The 16,971-nt window shown below is 37.1% G+C and overlaps 1 protein-coding gene across 1 annotated transcript; it reads right to left on the bottom strand.

Annotated features, from left to right (window-relative positions):
- Positions 1 to 588: 588 nt before the first annotated feature.
- Positions 589 to 9,415, bottom strand: LOC103697446 (Protein phosphatase 2C family protein). Its single transcript, XM_008779301.6, has 4 exons — positions 8,661 to 9,415; positions 1,585 to 1,949; positions 1,250 to 1,486; positions 589 to 1,155 (listed from the first exon to the last, which is right to left on the bottom strand). The coding sequence occupies exons 1-4, from the start codon at positions 8,947 to 8,949 to the stop codon at positions 907 to 909; spliced, it is 1,140 nt and encodes a 379-aa protein (XP_008777523.3). The 5' UTR covers positions 8,950 to 9,415; the 3' UTR covers positions 589 to 906.
- Between the last annotated feature and the right edge of the window lie 7,556 nt (positions 9,416 to 16,971).

Raw genomic sequence — 16,971 nt, 5'->3', positions numbered from 1 at the left:
AAAAAGAAATGAAGTAAATGATCCACCACTCAATGATAAGTTTTGATCCTTGGCCATCTAACGGCCGGCCACATGATGGAGCATTACCCGTTCCCCTCCGCCTTTTCTATGGTCTGACCCTAGCATCGCAGGGGTATGGCACCCCCTCGAAGGGGTTGTTATCTTTGGCTTACCTTCCTTGGCACGAATGCACCGCTGGATCACTCACCGCACAGGTCTCTAAGCATAACTAGCTCTGTCTTTGACCCCGAAGCGACTGGATGATCCAAATTGCCCGTTGGCATCCGGTTGCCAACGATTTTAAGTTTTCCAGTATGACATTGAGTTGCTTGAATAACCTCGTAATCGTCCATGTCCGTATGCAGCATTAAGAAAAGATACATAAATTATATAAAAGGCATGTAATTAGAGACTAAGAATGCATAACTAAATCAAATACTATGTTTCAAGGGCCATGAACCAACCCAGCACCAGAGAAATTACTCGAAGTTTGTTGCTTGCCATAAGGTCACGCACCTAGGTGGCACTCAATATATGAGCAACATACACCACTGCAAGTCCTAATGCATTTTCAACACAACCAACACAGGATGAAATCTTGATTTATATATGACAATCAAGAAGCAATATCCGGGATATTAGAACAATAAAGAAAGCAAGTATTTGGTACTCATCCAAAAAGAAAAAGCAAAAGAGATTGCGCTCTGTTGTAGTATTTTCCTAGAGAATTGAAACCAATACAGCACATAAAACATAACAAAAAACGAACTTAGAAGTGCAGTACTGTAGTGATATGTGTAAAAAGGGAATAAACTTCCATGCAACAGAACACAATAGAGGGCGATAATAAAACCTGGTTGAGATTCAGGTGTAAGGAACACTATCATCAGACTATCGAGCTTGCATTCAAATATTGTCCAATACCGAAAAATTTGAGGGTCCAGCTGCATCAGCGAAACCACGTACTGATAATTCTGGCACAGATGCATCTGAACCCAGCAATAACTCGTGATCTATGAAGATGACGACAACTGTTATGTCATCATGGAAAAAGCGGCGGATCCCCTTTTCCACTTTCTTGAGATCCACGTACCTCATTTCCCTCTTCCGAGCAGCTTCCTGCAACGCTGCTCTGACCAGCCTCCTTGCAATTCCCTACCAAAAGAAAACACAGTGGAATGCTGCCAGAAAAAAGAACATAATATAAAATTTATACTAGCAAGAAAAAGAAGCAGAGCGAACAACATACAGCTCTTGGATAATTATACACAATTTCGGCTGCTTCCTGATTTGTCAGGTGCTCCCACAGTCCATCAGATGCAAAGATCAAGAACTTATCTTGTGGACGGAGGACTCGTGTATAAATGGATGGCTCTGCTGTAAGAACAGGCCTGCGAAGAGGTTCAGAGAGCCTGAAACGTTGGACAGATGGGTCTATAGAGAATTCTGGCTTCTTTAAGTATGCATCCCCTATGGATCTTGACACCTAAGAACATGGAATGCCATGTGACGACAAGTTCGAAAGAGCAATTTTACTGCAATTGAAATGAGAGAATCTGGTTAAGCTGCTGAAGAATAGCTGACCTGGATTATTCCTTTGATTCGCCATACCCCATGCTTAAGAACCACAATATGCGAGTCATCTGGATGAAGAGACCTAAGTTCTTGTCTCACCTCCTCCATACTTGCATTATGATCTCTCGTCAGTTGTTCAGCAACGATGTTGTTTGACTTACCTAAACAACCAACAACTGCTCGAGAATCTCCCACATTGGCTACGTATAATGTCCCTTTCCATATAACTCCCGCTAAACAACAAGATCCAATTGCAGCAATCAATGGTTTTATTTGATGTGTTCTGCGAACATGTGCAAGAAACCCATCCTCAGTTGCAGAAAATGCATTTCTGACAACATCCTCAGATATAGTTCCATTTTCTCGCGCAAGTCCTATGAAATGGAAAACATGGAGAACAAATGGACATCAGATATCAAAGCAAATCCCTTCTTAGTTATCATATCATACTGGCACATAACTTGAGCAATGCACACGTTATAGTTTTTTCTCTTTTTTCCAACTATTCTAGAAATCCAAAAAAAAAAATGTATCAAATCATAATAAATAAAAGCTTCAATAGCCAAATTTCTGTTGCACATTAAGCAATGAACTTAATGATGGCCGAGCAAATACTCCCTTCATTAATACCGGCATTATTGATACTATTGTCTATATGGCAAACAAAGAACTCTATATAAGCTGAGCCACCATGTATAAACTTCCATCATAAATATCGGTGGTAATAATATTGACCCCACACAATGCAAAAGTATTGTTTTTTATCCTTTTTCCAATTATTTTTATGTCGCAATATGTCAATATAATTAAAATAAATAGATGGCTTTAATAGACAAATTTCTGTTGCAAATTAAGTAATGAACTTTAATGATGACTGTGTACATTAATACTGGAATCATTAACATTTGTTGCATATTAACGAACTCTAATGATGGCCAGCACATTAATATCAGCATCATTAATTATTGGCCATCTGGCAAATGGAATGCTCTACACAAGCTGAGCCTTCATTTGCGATACATATAATACATATAAATGACAGAACCAAAAAGACTGCATTTTTCTTTCACCAGCTGCAATAAGACAAACGACAATCTAACAGCCTTGCTTGCTTTCATAGCCATATAAATAAGCTTCAACTTTAACCTACAAGACTCACCCTATTTCATGAAATTGGCTCTATGGCTCAAGTCACAATCACAGTGATTTGATATTGCGAAACATCTGGCTTCCAAATTGATGTGAACCTTACTAAATTGGGAACCCAATCCTAGCCATAGCAGATTTTGCAAGAGAGAGACCTGCCATAAAACTTTAAAGAATCTAGGTTCCTTAACATCATGCAAGGACAAAAAGTGGCTCTACATATCATGTCAAAATCACTACAATTTGGAAATACTTAACCACTAGCTTCCAAATTGATGTGAATCCTCTAAATTAGTCACACATTCCTATCCACAGCAACTTTGAAAAAAATGTATCCATCCATGTAATCCTAAAGACCAGTTGGCAGGTATGCACACCTACTTGGTTCCACAATTTAAGCTCATGCAGCTACAGTTCGGACATCAAAGGTCAAGGTACCCTATGATAAGTCGCAGAACCAAATAAAAACATAATCGCAAACAATAGAAGTATGAGAAGCAAAAAAATGAAGCTTTTTTCTGGGAAAAAATGCAAGCCATCGAAAAAAGAAGAAGGCATCCCACATGGGTTCAAAAAAAAAAACTTCAAGGAATATGTCATTTACTACAAGTAGGTGCAGATCAACGTGCTTAATTATTATGGATTTGCTGAGGAGATAATAGAGGGATGCATTAAGATTTTCCATCCAGACAACAGGTTACTTTTATCAAAAATGTTACTTTCAAATGGATGACAATGAATGATGGTTCAATCTATCACATATGCTTGAGACAATAACACACATTGCCACAAAAAGATAAATGACCCTACAAACTAATACCACATGTTTTTAATCAAGATTGCATGATACTATAATTAATGATATGTCTGCATGTTTGAGGATTGAGGCCTCAATGCTACCAACCAAAATCAGTGCTAAAGATTATCTATGGAGGATCCATACTGTTAGCATTAATTATAATCTACATTACAAGAACTTCTCTGAAATCAAAAGTCATGTCTTTTGGAGGCATTTTCCTATGCATCAAGTAGCCCAAAATCATAATATTTTAATGGCTTGATACGATGTTTAGCATGATTTATGTTATAGAAGCATCCAAATCTATTGAATTTTGGTAAACATGTTTTATGAGGTATGTGTGTTGTGTGTGCGTGCGTGTGTGTGTATGTGTGCGTGTGTGCGTGCGTGCGTGCGTGCATGCGTGCGTGCGTGCGTGCGTGTGTGCACATAGGTATGTGTTTTTCTACTCTCCTTCCAGAAGGATTGAGGCCTCAATCCTACCAATCCAAAATCAATGATGGAGAACTAGAGAGAAGCCATAATATTGATTATAGTCTACATCATAGAAACTTCTTTGAAACCAAAAACCATGTCTTTTGAAAGTCATTTTTGCATGTGTCAAGTGGTCCAAAAATATATTATTCTAATAGCTCAAAATGATGTTTTGCATGATTGGTTTAGAAACATCCAGCTCTATAGAATTTTGGTACACATGTTTTATAAAATGTACATAGAGAGCAAACCTTCGCACAATTGTAAGGCTGCTCCATTGTGACTTGGAGGTCATGAATTTCAAACATGGAGATAGCCTCTCCACATATGAGGGTAAGGTTGCATACATATGACCCTTCCCAAACCTTGCAATGGCTAGAGCCTTATGCACTAGGCCTTTATATTTTATGAGGTACACATCATCATCAAAGATGTGGATTTTTATTTCATATTCCATATAATATAGTTTGGCATCCTGACAATATTGCAACCATCAATTTTTTACCCATTCGATGTATAGGTAGGAGGCTTCCAAAATACATGATTTTTTATTTCTAAAGTCTTTATATAAGTAGATCATGGTCAACGAAATCAATTCTTAATTTAGAATGGATGTATAAACATGATTTATTTTTAATTGGTAATAAATATATATGAATGGATGTATAAACATTTTTTTATCATTTAGACATCAAATTTCCCTTCACATAATCTAGAATCTTACAGTAACTCAAAACAAGGTCTCTGTTGCTTAAACGTGACCTAAATACTGAGGATCACAGGAAGAATGAAATTTTAGCTTGAAAACACAGCAATTTTCAAATTCAAAATGCAGCAATTAACATGAATTGAGCAAGAACTCGCAAATTATTAGTGTATGTGTGATCAAATTATCTATGCCATATAGGAGCAAAAAAACCAAAGCATGCTTTGCTATTTATTGTCTCGTTTTGTTTACTCTATTTCAATCAAAATTCTGAATGTTCAACTTATTCCACGATGAATACAGACATGTGCAATCTGTTGGATGCATTGGTGGGAAACTAATATCTAATTATCTAAAATCAAATAAAAGCAAAATATTAAAGTTTAGAAAAGATAATTATTATAAACAACTTTCTATTTGTAAATAAATTTGTCATGGGTGTCATAGATCATCCATAACCTAGAAGTCAATCAAAGTTTGAATTCATTCAGGTAGGTTTTGGTCATGTTAATTATAAACTTGTTAAAGGGACAAAAAAATTTTGGAGTCTTGCATTTCTAATTCAAATCCATCAAGGCTTCATTCAACCATAAATACCATATTTTCAGTATGGCTGACAAAATGTGACCTACACCTGCCAACCCACACAAACCCCCCTGAATAAATGGGTTATGGCGGGTTTCTTTAAAATCAGTCAGTTCCAATGAATCCTAAAGCAGCCTAATTATAAATCAGCAGATTTGGGTCTAAGCGCTGGACTTGATTGATCAATCAAGACAGGTAGAGAACCAACCAGATATTTTCTTTGAGGTTTGGTTCATTAAAAAGAAAAGGTTCCTGCGAGTGAAGGATAGGAAAGGCCATGGGATTTTGGGATGGCAAGTTACCTTTTATTTAATTTTATCCTCAATCAGTTTATGACCATCATATATCCTCGTTCCCAACTTTAAAGTGATTATGATGATTATTTGAAGTTAAATTTGATTTTGTTGTTTGTGATGTTTGTGTATCATGTTTTCTTTTCTTCTTCAGTTACATGAATGATTCATGAGTGAAACTTAAATGCATCAGTCGGTCGGTACGGATTTATGTAAAATAAATGCGTTAAGCATGAGTTTACATCTCCCAACTCGATTATCAATGGGTCAGCTGTGGATTAAGAGTTTGACCAGAACCTACCTTGACCCAACCCAAACATGAACCAACCATTACCACCCCTAACTTTTCAAAAGAAGTCACCTGGACCGATCATGTTATGCCCTAGCAACCCTGCAAGCCCAACAACAAAATGCAAACCGTATAGCGCAGAAACATCCTAGAAGGTATTAACTGGCTGAGCTAAGTCTAATGAACACAGGAAAGCCCATATAGAAGTGAATTTTCAGTATGTTGTGATATTATACAGGTTGGATGTGTAAGTTATAACCCAATCATTCTCATTTGATGCTGATATATCTTAGTTAAAAGATATAATAAATTCTCATATTTTTATTTAGCATTTTTCATGATCAACTCATATGATTGATTGTTATATAAGTTGTTTGGAGAATTTGTAATATTTCTACCTATGGTGTATACGGTCCTCCAATGGCCGACCTACAATATATTTAAGCCTTGAGAGTACATGTAGGATTTGAAATTTCTGCACATGCAGACAAGTAAGCATGTAATGGAATGTATGACACTCCAGAGGCTAACAACAGCCGTAGGGCTATTAATGACCAGCCAAAATTCAAAGAATAATTGATTAAAGAACATTAAAGTAAGGAAATACAGAAACTTTATTCCATCCACTATCATAACCATGTTTGTATTCCTCCTTCTAAAGCACTGAAAAAACCCCAAACTATTCTTATGGAATATTGTACTCATCATAAATCCTATAGTGAAGACAGAAGTAAGGAAAGCACACCCTTGACATCAGGGTACAGAAGAAATTCTTTGATATGTAAAAGAACAGATGGGCCTGTAAATATAAAAGTTAGCATTGCATAAATATTCTAATTTGAGATACAATTTACAAATGGAAAATGCTTAGTACCACCAAAAGCCTCCCTGAAACATGTTGACTCACCATATTTTCTGGAGTATGAAGGGATTGGAAGTTTGGCCTGATATTAACAAGCTGACGCCCAGTGTAAGGTGCTAAAGAAACAAATTTACATTCATTCCAATGAAGTTGTTTGGGAAACATAGCAGCAACCTTTACAAAATATTAGCTTAAGGCCATGATGGAAAAAGCCCCCATTTGTGAACAATTATGAAGTGCCCCAATATGCCATGCTCTTAGATGAACTAGAAGCTAAATAGTTTTAATCAAAATCAGGAATTTTTAGGATTTATGTTATCATGGCCCATATAAGTAAGAGTGAGACTGAAGAAGGTTAATTACATTAAGTTTCCAGATTATTCACTGATTCTTTCCATTCTATTTTCCCTTGATTAGCAAATTTCAGAAAAATTAGCATAAGTTCTTGGCTTAATAGTTTGCTCCTCTATCAAATTTTCACTCGAGAAAATTCTTTTATCCTCTTTTTGCTCGTACTTTATTCTAAAATTCAGAACCTATACCCCTCCAGTGACTCAATCAACCAAATTGGTCTTCATTAGTCTTCTCTTTTTCATCCTTATATCTAGTTCCATTTCTTTTAATTGCAGAAAATAGCAAATTCTCTGGTTTATTGCAGACCCAGTAGCCGCAGAAGACGGAAAACTAGTTGCCCCCACCTTCAAGCATTCCACTATAAAATTTTCATCTCACAAATCGCAACATATGGTAGAAACAAATGTGGCCATCAGAGCCAAGATGTAAGCTGAAAATATTGATGCTTTTCATGCATGCACCTTTCTAAATATGATGGAAGGAGCACCCGGAGATCATCTATCAAGAATATCGGACACCCAATACAGGAGCACTGAAATGTTACACATTCTAATCATGAATTTTGGGAATTATTTTTATTTATATAATCAGATAAAATGTAGCATGGCAGAAGGCATAAATTATGCAGCAACATATAAAACACATAAAATAGCCTCAGTATACAGGATGCAGAAAAAAGCAAAGAGTGCTTATGGTTAAACATATTCTCAATTGCATGTATACAGTATCTAATCACTATGGAAAGTAGGATGGGTGACTCATAAAACTCAGCTCATAATCAGAGTGACAAGAGATATAAACACCATAAAAGAAGTTATCACTGAGGGCATGTTTTTGTGATCAAGCACTTTCTCATTCCATTAGATACAAGAAGCAAAGATCCCTTAAATAATTGAATTAAACAGACAGTCACATTAGCAAGCCGAAATCTACTACAAAAATAATGTTAGCATAATTTATGGATTGTCTAAATAAGTTACCAATGGTAACTAAAGAAAGAAGGATAAATGACAGAAAAATCAAGTTAACAAATGGACTAAAAAATAAACATGTAATATATTAGAAAATGAAATTAGCTCACAAGCACTAAACTGAGGGCATGTAATCGTAACAAACACTTTGTCATCCAAGTTCTATTAATTTTAATAGAATAATCATCACTTGTATAAATACAGGGAGCAAGGATACCTTAAATGCTTAAATAAAATAAATACATATCAGCAAACCCAACATCTACTATATAAACAATTTCGGGAGAACATATCAACCATATGTGCATGACCTGGATTTTCATGACAATGTCCTAATCTCCCCACCTTTAGTTTTGCTAAATTTCCTAGCATGGATCAAATCCAAGAGCTAATCCAACATTAAATCTCCCAGCCACATAAAAGCCACCACAGAGCCATCGCCAACTCCGACACCAACCAAGAACACACCTTGAGAAGCATACCAGATATAAAGATAAGCTTCATAAGTACAAAATCAGTAAAATCAACACTTCCCGAACAATTGATGATGAAGTAATAAAAAGAAAATTTTAAGAACAGCAAAAGATGTCTAACAAAGCGACCTACTCATGAGATGAAGGAAGAGGTGATCGGAGATGAAGCGGGAGGCGTCGGGCCCGCCGTGGCCGTCGTAGACCCCAACGAAGGTGGCGTCGGGCCCGGTCTCGACCTGGCTGTGGTCCTCGAGAACCTCGTTGGCCTGGACGACCGCCATCGAGAACTCCCCGGCCGAGTGCCGCCCGAGGTCCCGCGACCACAGAAGCGCGTCGTCCTCGTCCTCATCCTTCCTCATACGCGAGTACTTCCGGACCGGGCCCCAGCACGCCGCCGCAATCCTTGCCAGCCACGAAAACATCCCTCATTGCCTCCTCGGCGGAGCCCTAGGGTTCCCTCGCCGGAGATCGCCCAAGCCGCCTCAAACCGGAGCTCTCGTTGCCGGATCCCGATCAAAAAAAGATATCTCCCAAAAGAAAGCAGCAAAAAACTCGGTTTCGGGGTTGGATTTCGGAGAGGAAAGATTAAAATTAGGGTTTGTAAAGGGATTTGGGTATACAGAGAGAAGAAAGGGAGAGGTTTTGTTCACAAGAAGCGACGGGGAAAAGGGGAAAGTTTTTACGAGTGCGTGAGGTGGGAGGGTAGCGGCGTTTAGGCGGCATATATAGGGAAGCGGTTGGGAAAATGGCACTCTTGCAGCAGAAATTTACGACAATGCCAAAGTGCGATGGGCAGCCAAAAAGCGCGCACAGAGGAGCAAATAAAGCGAGAGCGGCTTCGAGACGGATACCGGCCAGGTCGACTTCAGGACCGTGATTTCGGAGCGTTGACCTCGTGGATTTCCGTTGGGGTGTTTAAATAAAGGAGAGAAAAACCAGTGCTGACGAGTGCACGTATTTCAACGGTTGTGATTATAGCAGTCGGTGAAACCGTGAGGGTGTGCTATGGGCTTTTTCTGATAGCAGTGTGCTCTTGATGCCCGTTGTGGCATGCTGTCAACTCCGCTCAGGAGGAGCTGACATATCTATTTATTAGGTAAGTGAGATTTTGCTGAGCGAGGAGGCTGGTATTATTTCTAGGAAGCTTGTCAAACTTCCTCACGTGCAATAAAGGGTGACACGAGGACAAGGGAAGCTTTTTGCTCATTCTGGAGTTTGAGACGTGAACCTCTTTTGCTACTTGAGCTGTCTTCAACATATATGTCGATGAGACGGAGAAATTAAAGTTGCCTATTTGACTGCAGGTGCTCTTTCACTTTTGGGGCCAAGTTTATGGATTTCCTAAAGTGGATAGACATCATTGTTATGAACTGGTGAACGGCAATTATCTAATAATTTCACATCTTGATTATGTCCTTTAGTTAAGCGTCACACAGGATGATTCCTCCAAAACTTCCTGCAGCCTATATGAATATTGTTGTAGTTGATCAGCAGTAATCATTATGAGGTGTTGGTTTATATATTCGGGCTTTTATAGCACGGTCAACTGACAGCATTCGTTTGAGCTTTCTATGACAAAGGAGTTAAGCTTATAGGAGAACATATGCAGCAAATAAATTAAACTTGACATTTGCTGCTTTGTAAAATTTTTCTTAAATCATTTTCCCATCAAATTGTTTGTGATTTTCATTCATTTGCGTGCTCTTTTTGGTTCAATTTCGGGTCGCTCTGGCTAAGATGGTTAATGAGGCTACTGCTAACATCCCCATATGGGAAGATAGGGAATAACAACCACTTTGAATCTTTATCTCTCTCACTAATTTTCTGAACATGGTGAAATTATGCAATGGCCAAACCTCCATAGAGGTTTTCAAAACCTTGAGTGGTATACATCGATGGTCGTTACAGATGTGGGCAGCCTATAATGTAGATTGGGAGGATTGTATTAGCGCTTCAATTGTCATTTTTCTTAACGTTTATCTGTGGGATCTTGCCTTGTATAAGTTTTGACAACCTAATTTGTATTGCAATCAGAAAAGCTCCTATGCATGAGATGTTCTGTTGCATTTTTCTTAGATGTCATACCGTTCTGAACCGGATGGTATCAAATATATCAAACAGTATATTGTATCGGTTCAGTTCCAGTACACTTGGTATGAGAAGTTGGATATTCTATCTATAATCTCTTTGCTTATCTTAGGGCCCCTTTAAGCCATTTCTTCTCAAAATAGCATCTTGACGCACTCAATTGATCCCTCCCACCGAGGCAACATGTAAATAAATTTCATATCTCGAGTGCAGACACGAAAGACATTAGTAGCAATTTCACCTTTGTGACTTCCATACATAGGCCTATCTACCTCCTTTACATTGTTCTTTATGTATGTCCCATCAACTATTCTGAGGCAGTTCTACAGTCATAAGATAAATTATTTAGTTTAGTAATATGATTTAACTGACACAACTAAAAATAGTAGTGAAGAGTACATTGAACCACTTCCACCTCTCCTTTATATAGTTTTTTGTCACTAGTTCAGATTTTCTTAACATCATAGAATGAAGATGCAACACAAAGTTGAGGGCAGCATAGAGCTATCTGCTTATTATCTCACTAGAACGACTGACTTGTCTCTTAATTACCTATTCTTCGCATCATGTCAAATTATATGTAGGAATATGACAATCATTTCCTCCACATCCTTGTTCTTAGAGGATTTGAGTCTCCCTTGTGTTCTCAATAAGCAACACAAATTGTGCAACACAATCTAATCTCAAATTAGATTATCCCCTAAATAAGAGAGTAGCAATCAAATGCACGGTGAAGTACATGTACTCCATCATTTTCATTTGCAAAACTAAGACATCAAGTAACTGCAAATGTCTTGACCTTGAAAATCTAGCCATTGTTCGAAATAGACAAATAACTAAATTTGCTCTTTGATAGTTAAATACAATTTCCCAAAATAAGACAACAAGATATATCACAAAATTAAAATAGAGTTTAATTTGGTAAAAATTAAAACTGAAGTGGGAATCATACAACTATATATGGTATATTAAGCGATCAATGTTATACATTAACTTTTTATGCAATGGATTCACATTGAATGGTACATAGAACAAGAAAAACTATGTAATATGGGATTATAACTTGAACTATAGAACTAAATGTGACCCTTGAGACTCCCCTACCCCTTCAGATCAGAAAAACATTTGTTGCCCTAATGCACTAGATAGCAATACTGTATCAATAATGCCCCGCCAGCCTACCATTTGCATGCACATATATATGTATCAACCTTACCAAGATGTTGCAATCCTATATTTATATCACAGAATGTACAAATTAAGATGAGGCATAAGCAATGTGATCAGCCCCAAAAGAGCAAGAAAAGGCTTCAAAATCCATGAAATGTAGCCAAATATCCAAACCCGATAAGGAGGAAAATGAGGTAAGTTAACCCTATCAAGCAAAGGTAAAAATATATACACTTGGAAGAAAAGGCCACCTTAAGTTGGTTATTATTATTCAGAGGCCTTATTTATATCTAATTTGAGATTACTTATGTTTTTATAAAAGAAGAAAGCTTCCATAGGTTTCTAGAGATGCTTTAACTAGTAGAGAGGTCAAACACCATAGAACATGCAAGCATATAGTTAGTCCATGCAAGAATTGAAAATTACAAGAATTGAAAATTACAGAAATATATCAAAATTGGAGGCTCAATCTAAGCGCAGTTTAACAATTTGCCATTGCTTAATGAAGAGGAGTGGATGGAGAAACAAAAACCTGAAGCTATTATAAAATTCAAAGTTTCAACTATCATTCAGGCCCAACATCAGAGATCTGGTGGGTGGCATTACGAGACTTTGCATCTCTTTAATGTATAAAGGAGAATACATGACCGAATCATGAATTGAAGATTCTGGCTCATATAGACAATGATAAGAGACGAAAGAGACTCATATCATCATCCATAGAGGAAAAGCTATTAAAAGGTAATGCAATCCATTCATCAATCTCAAAAAGACATCAAATATATCTACACATGGTTTGAGCATCTAGAACTCAAGCACACCACCAACTATATTAGAGGAATAATATATAACATAAAAATATGGTATAACTTATCCAAAGTAACATTGTAACCATGGACACCAACACAAACAAGCAAACATACACATGCATGCATGAACCACTGCACATGCTAGACAAAGTTTGTAGATGAGGTTAAGTGGCATGCCACTAGAACATGGATTCCTTTCTTCTAATATTCTTTCTTATCTCCTTCTTCCTCCTCTATACCTTTTCCAATTCCACAGCCTATCACCTCTCTTCTCTTTTTTTAATATTTTTTTCTTAAATCATCATGTACTGCACATGTATGATCCCCAAATATGCTATATTATAGTTTTTCTTACTTTAGTAAGAAGACAATAGATATATGTTGGTTGTTGAATAATATATAACAATATCCCAAATTATTCTTTTTTTTAATTGAGTCTTATCACTTAATTTACTTATATTTTACCTATATTTCTTAATAATTGCCTAATGGTCCTTGCAACAAAGACATGTCATTCTCATCAAGAAGAAAAACCATTTCTCAGAAGACATATCCTGTAGCATATATCTTGGTCAGTGTATCACATAATTTAATTGTTTACCAGGAGTGGAAACATTATAAAGAAGGCATCATAATTGGTTTAATCTTATTTGTTTCCCTGTGTCCATAATAGATTTTCTAGTGGCTTGTATGAATAAAAAACTCATCCTAGACAAAAATATAGTAGTAAAAATGATAGCAACAGTAATAATAATGTTAATTCAAAAATGCGTCCAACAAGCAAAAATTGATCTTGATAAAAAAAAGTCGAGCAAATCAAATCTATGAAATAGATTACTCTTATACCTCAATAAAAATTTACATTTCTTTAAAAAAAAAATCACCAAAAATCTCTCTGTCTTGCAACTATAATCATCTTCTACATCATCAAGAATAAAGAAAAAAAAAATTGATCCTAAAATAAACCATTCTCCACCCCAGATGTGAGCATGCCTTACAAAGAAAGAGGACGACACTTCCTCTTCCTCTCCCTCTCCCTCTCCTCTTCCTTGGTCTCTCCTCCTCCTAATCAAAGAATAGAACGAAGCTCAAAAAAAAGACACCCCTCGTCCTAATCTCTGCGGCTAAAAAGGGGATGGTCTCTTCTCTTTCTCTTCCTCGAGTTTCTTCTCTTCTGTGGAGAGGATAAAGTTCATTTCCTTTCATGGAGATGATGGCCAAAAATTGCAACTCCACTTTCCTTCCTAGGCATGAACTTCATTTGTTTGAGAGGATGGAGTGCCTTCCCATGAAAGATGTGTGGGATTACTAAGGACATTTTCCTCATCATATTTTAGTCCACGATCATTGTGTTGGGGTGATCATGGATTCCCATCCTCAAAGGCGGAGTTTCCATCACCAATTTGGGCAGTGAATTGAGAAGTAGGGTTATCTGAAATCACTACCGTGTAGGATTATTGGGATGCAACTAAATATGGTGATCTCATCACCTCCACCCAGATCATCTTTGATCCTAGATAGATCACCCTATATCAAAGGCCCCATAAGGAGAATGGAAGTGGGACGGTTTTTTACTCATAGCCATCCATCCATGATAGGTGTGATAGCTATGATAAGATGGCCTCATGCGGTACATGGAATGGCATTTCTTAATTAGGACCCATGTGTTGAGTACACATGGCATCCAAAATATGGTGAGTAGGATTTGATAGTTCTACATGATGGAACAAAAATAGTTCAAATATATATTCTCTATCCTTCTGCCCCTAACTTTTAAAGATACCAAAATTTACTAGTAGATATGGTTAACAAAACTAGATTAGATAAAAATATTGGATTTTAATCCTTTAAGGTAGTCAAACCTAATCATGACCATTGATTTTATAACATTGGATGGTTAGAAGGTTTGAGGAATACAAAAGATCAAAAAAGGAACACGCTCACTAAAGTAAATTAAACTTATGTAGGACTTGGTAATAACCGGCTAGAATTCTTCTAAGTTACCCTATATGAAAATCCAACATGTCGTCACCTATTTGCATCGATAAATGGATAGTAGTTGGGCCACCCAAAGTTATGATAAGAAAAGAAATTATAGTGCAGGATGGTGGGCCGGTTGGATTTCCTCATCATGAATCAGATATGAAGATGTTGAATCTATGAAACAAACTAATCCTTGTTCATCAAATTCGATCACATACTGGCTTGACCCTATTTAGTTTATAAAAATTACTTAACCTAGATTAGACTTTGGTTTAATCTAATTGGTTTGACCTATTAGCTTGATTTACCATAATTATTTGGTCAGCCCGATGGAAATTAAATGAATCTAAAATTCAAACCAACTTAGATCAAAACACTATAAAATCAACTTGACTAGATTTTACAATTTGAACTCTATAATACAAGAACTCAGTTAATTTTCTAGGGGCTTCAATATGATGAGGACCAAATTTTGACAAAACAAAGAAAATGGTGTAATTTGATTGTTTTATAGTCATTATGAAAAATTCTTGAAGTTTATATTTCAAATTAATTCTATTTTAATCTAATTAGATAAACAAAAATTACATAAAACCTCATCAAAAGGAAATATACGTAAATTATGTTAGATGTATGCCCTAGAAGCCAATCTAGCAGACAAATTATTTATTCTGGGACATAAATTTGTACTTGACTTTATTATTATTGAATAATAAAAGGGCATCTTTTCATTTATATTATTTATGTGTCTATGAATCGTCCAAAAAATTAATAAGATGATGATACATATTCTCAAGAGTTGAGAATTTGAGCCATGTATCATTGGTGATTAATTTCTAAATGCTCCTGATCAATGGATCATCACGAGGACGGTGATCGATCCGATCAGTGCACAGATCGCTTTCCTTATGGATGAACGAGACTCGAGTCCACAGTGTAGGGACACTGAAGTGAGAGTGCAGGTGCTTGTTAGAGAACAAGAGTACGGAGCGTGACCAAGACAAGAAGTCACTTGGATGTCTATCCACTCGTCAGTGACTTGCTTGATGTTGCAGTAGTGTGACTGGTCCTTTGACCTGCGGTGCTTCGGCTATTCACAGTGAGGTTATTATAATTTGACTGCACATATACATGGTCTCTAGTCATATGGGTCCTTGTTGTGTAGATTGGCTGTAGTAGGTTCACTGTAGGAGTAGGGTATGCACTTACATGGAATCTATCGACCTTGATAGAAGAGGAGAGATCCTATGTGATTTATTAGACTGAGTTTTAAGACCTTGGCTAGGGCAGTAAATACAGTGGAGAAAGAGTTTTCCACTATCGAACTCAAGTCGAATAAATCTAGACATATGACAGACGACGGGGTTTGACGAGTTATCCATGACCTCCGGTCTGTAGGGATCCATAATAGAAGGACTGTATCATACGATAACTGCACCTAGAGGTTCATCATTCTATTCTGCTGGGTAGCCATTACATACTGCTAGGTGTCACTGGTGGATGGTGAGACTCACAGGGATCATCTTGATGGTCGATGAACCCTGATGAGTTGAGTTGGAATTGTTTCAACCCATTGAAAGGAGTTTTCAATGATATTGTGATAGAGATCGCAATATATCTCACTACCAGTCAGAATAGAACCTATGGGGTCACACACATTAGAGGTATTGACCGATCCGATGGTTGAATGTGATTAGGAATCTCAAATAATCAATTAGATTGATAAATGGATAACCCGCTAAGAGTTAGTGGTTGGAAGAAGAAATAATTGCAATCAGATTGCAATTTAATTAATTAGATTTAATTAATTGGACTTGATCATGAGTCCTACTTGGAGTGGGATTCATGAAGTCCTAATTGGATTAGGATTTCAAATTAAATTAGAGTCCTACTTGGAATAGAATTTCTAAAAAAAAAGAAAGGGGTGCACTTAGTCCTTTTTGAAAGAGACTAAACCTCCTAAGATTAAGCCCCTAACCTCCACTTGATTAGATCAAGTGGAGGCGTGCATGATGTAACATAAGGAGGGAGGGGCGTACACCCCTCCCTTGGCATTTCACGGGAAGGCCCCTCCTCTTGAATAATGGATAAGAATGGAGCTCCTAAATTTTAGGAGCTCCAACTTTATCTTAAAAAAGGAATAAAAAGGGGGCTGCCGTGAAGTTTTTTCTACCCTCTCCTTTTGTGCCGTGAAGCCCCTCCATTCTCCTCTTGTTATCAGCCGCAAGCCATAAAAAAAAAAAAAGGTGGTGGTGTTGTGGGCTCCTCCTCCTTGATTCCTTCTTCCACCGCAAGAACGATAGAAAAGGCTGCAAAGGGTGTTATCATCTTCTCCCTTTATCTTTGTTCTTCCTCTCAAAAACAATCAAGAGTTGATTGCAGAAGGGAGGATAT

This window comes from Phoenix dactylifera, chromosome 6 (assembly GCF_051530095.1).
Source record: "Phoenix dactylifera cultivar Ajwa chromosome 6, Ajwa_hap1_PhDact_Kaust_v1.1, whole genome shotgun sequence".
NCBI lineage: Eukaryota > Viridiplantae > Streptophyta > Magnoliopsida > Arecales > Arecaceae > Phoenix > Phoenix dactylifera.
The sequence above is the reverse complement of the archived record's forward strand: the minus strand, read 5'-3'. Positions and strand labels throughout refer to the sequence as shown.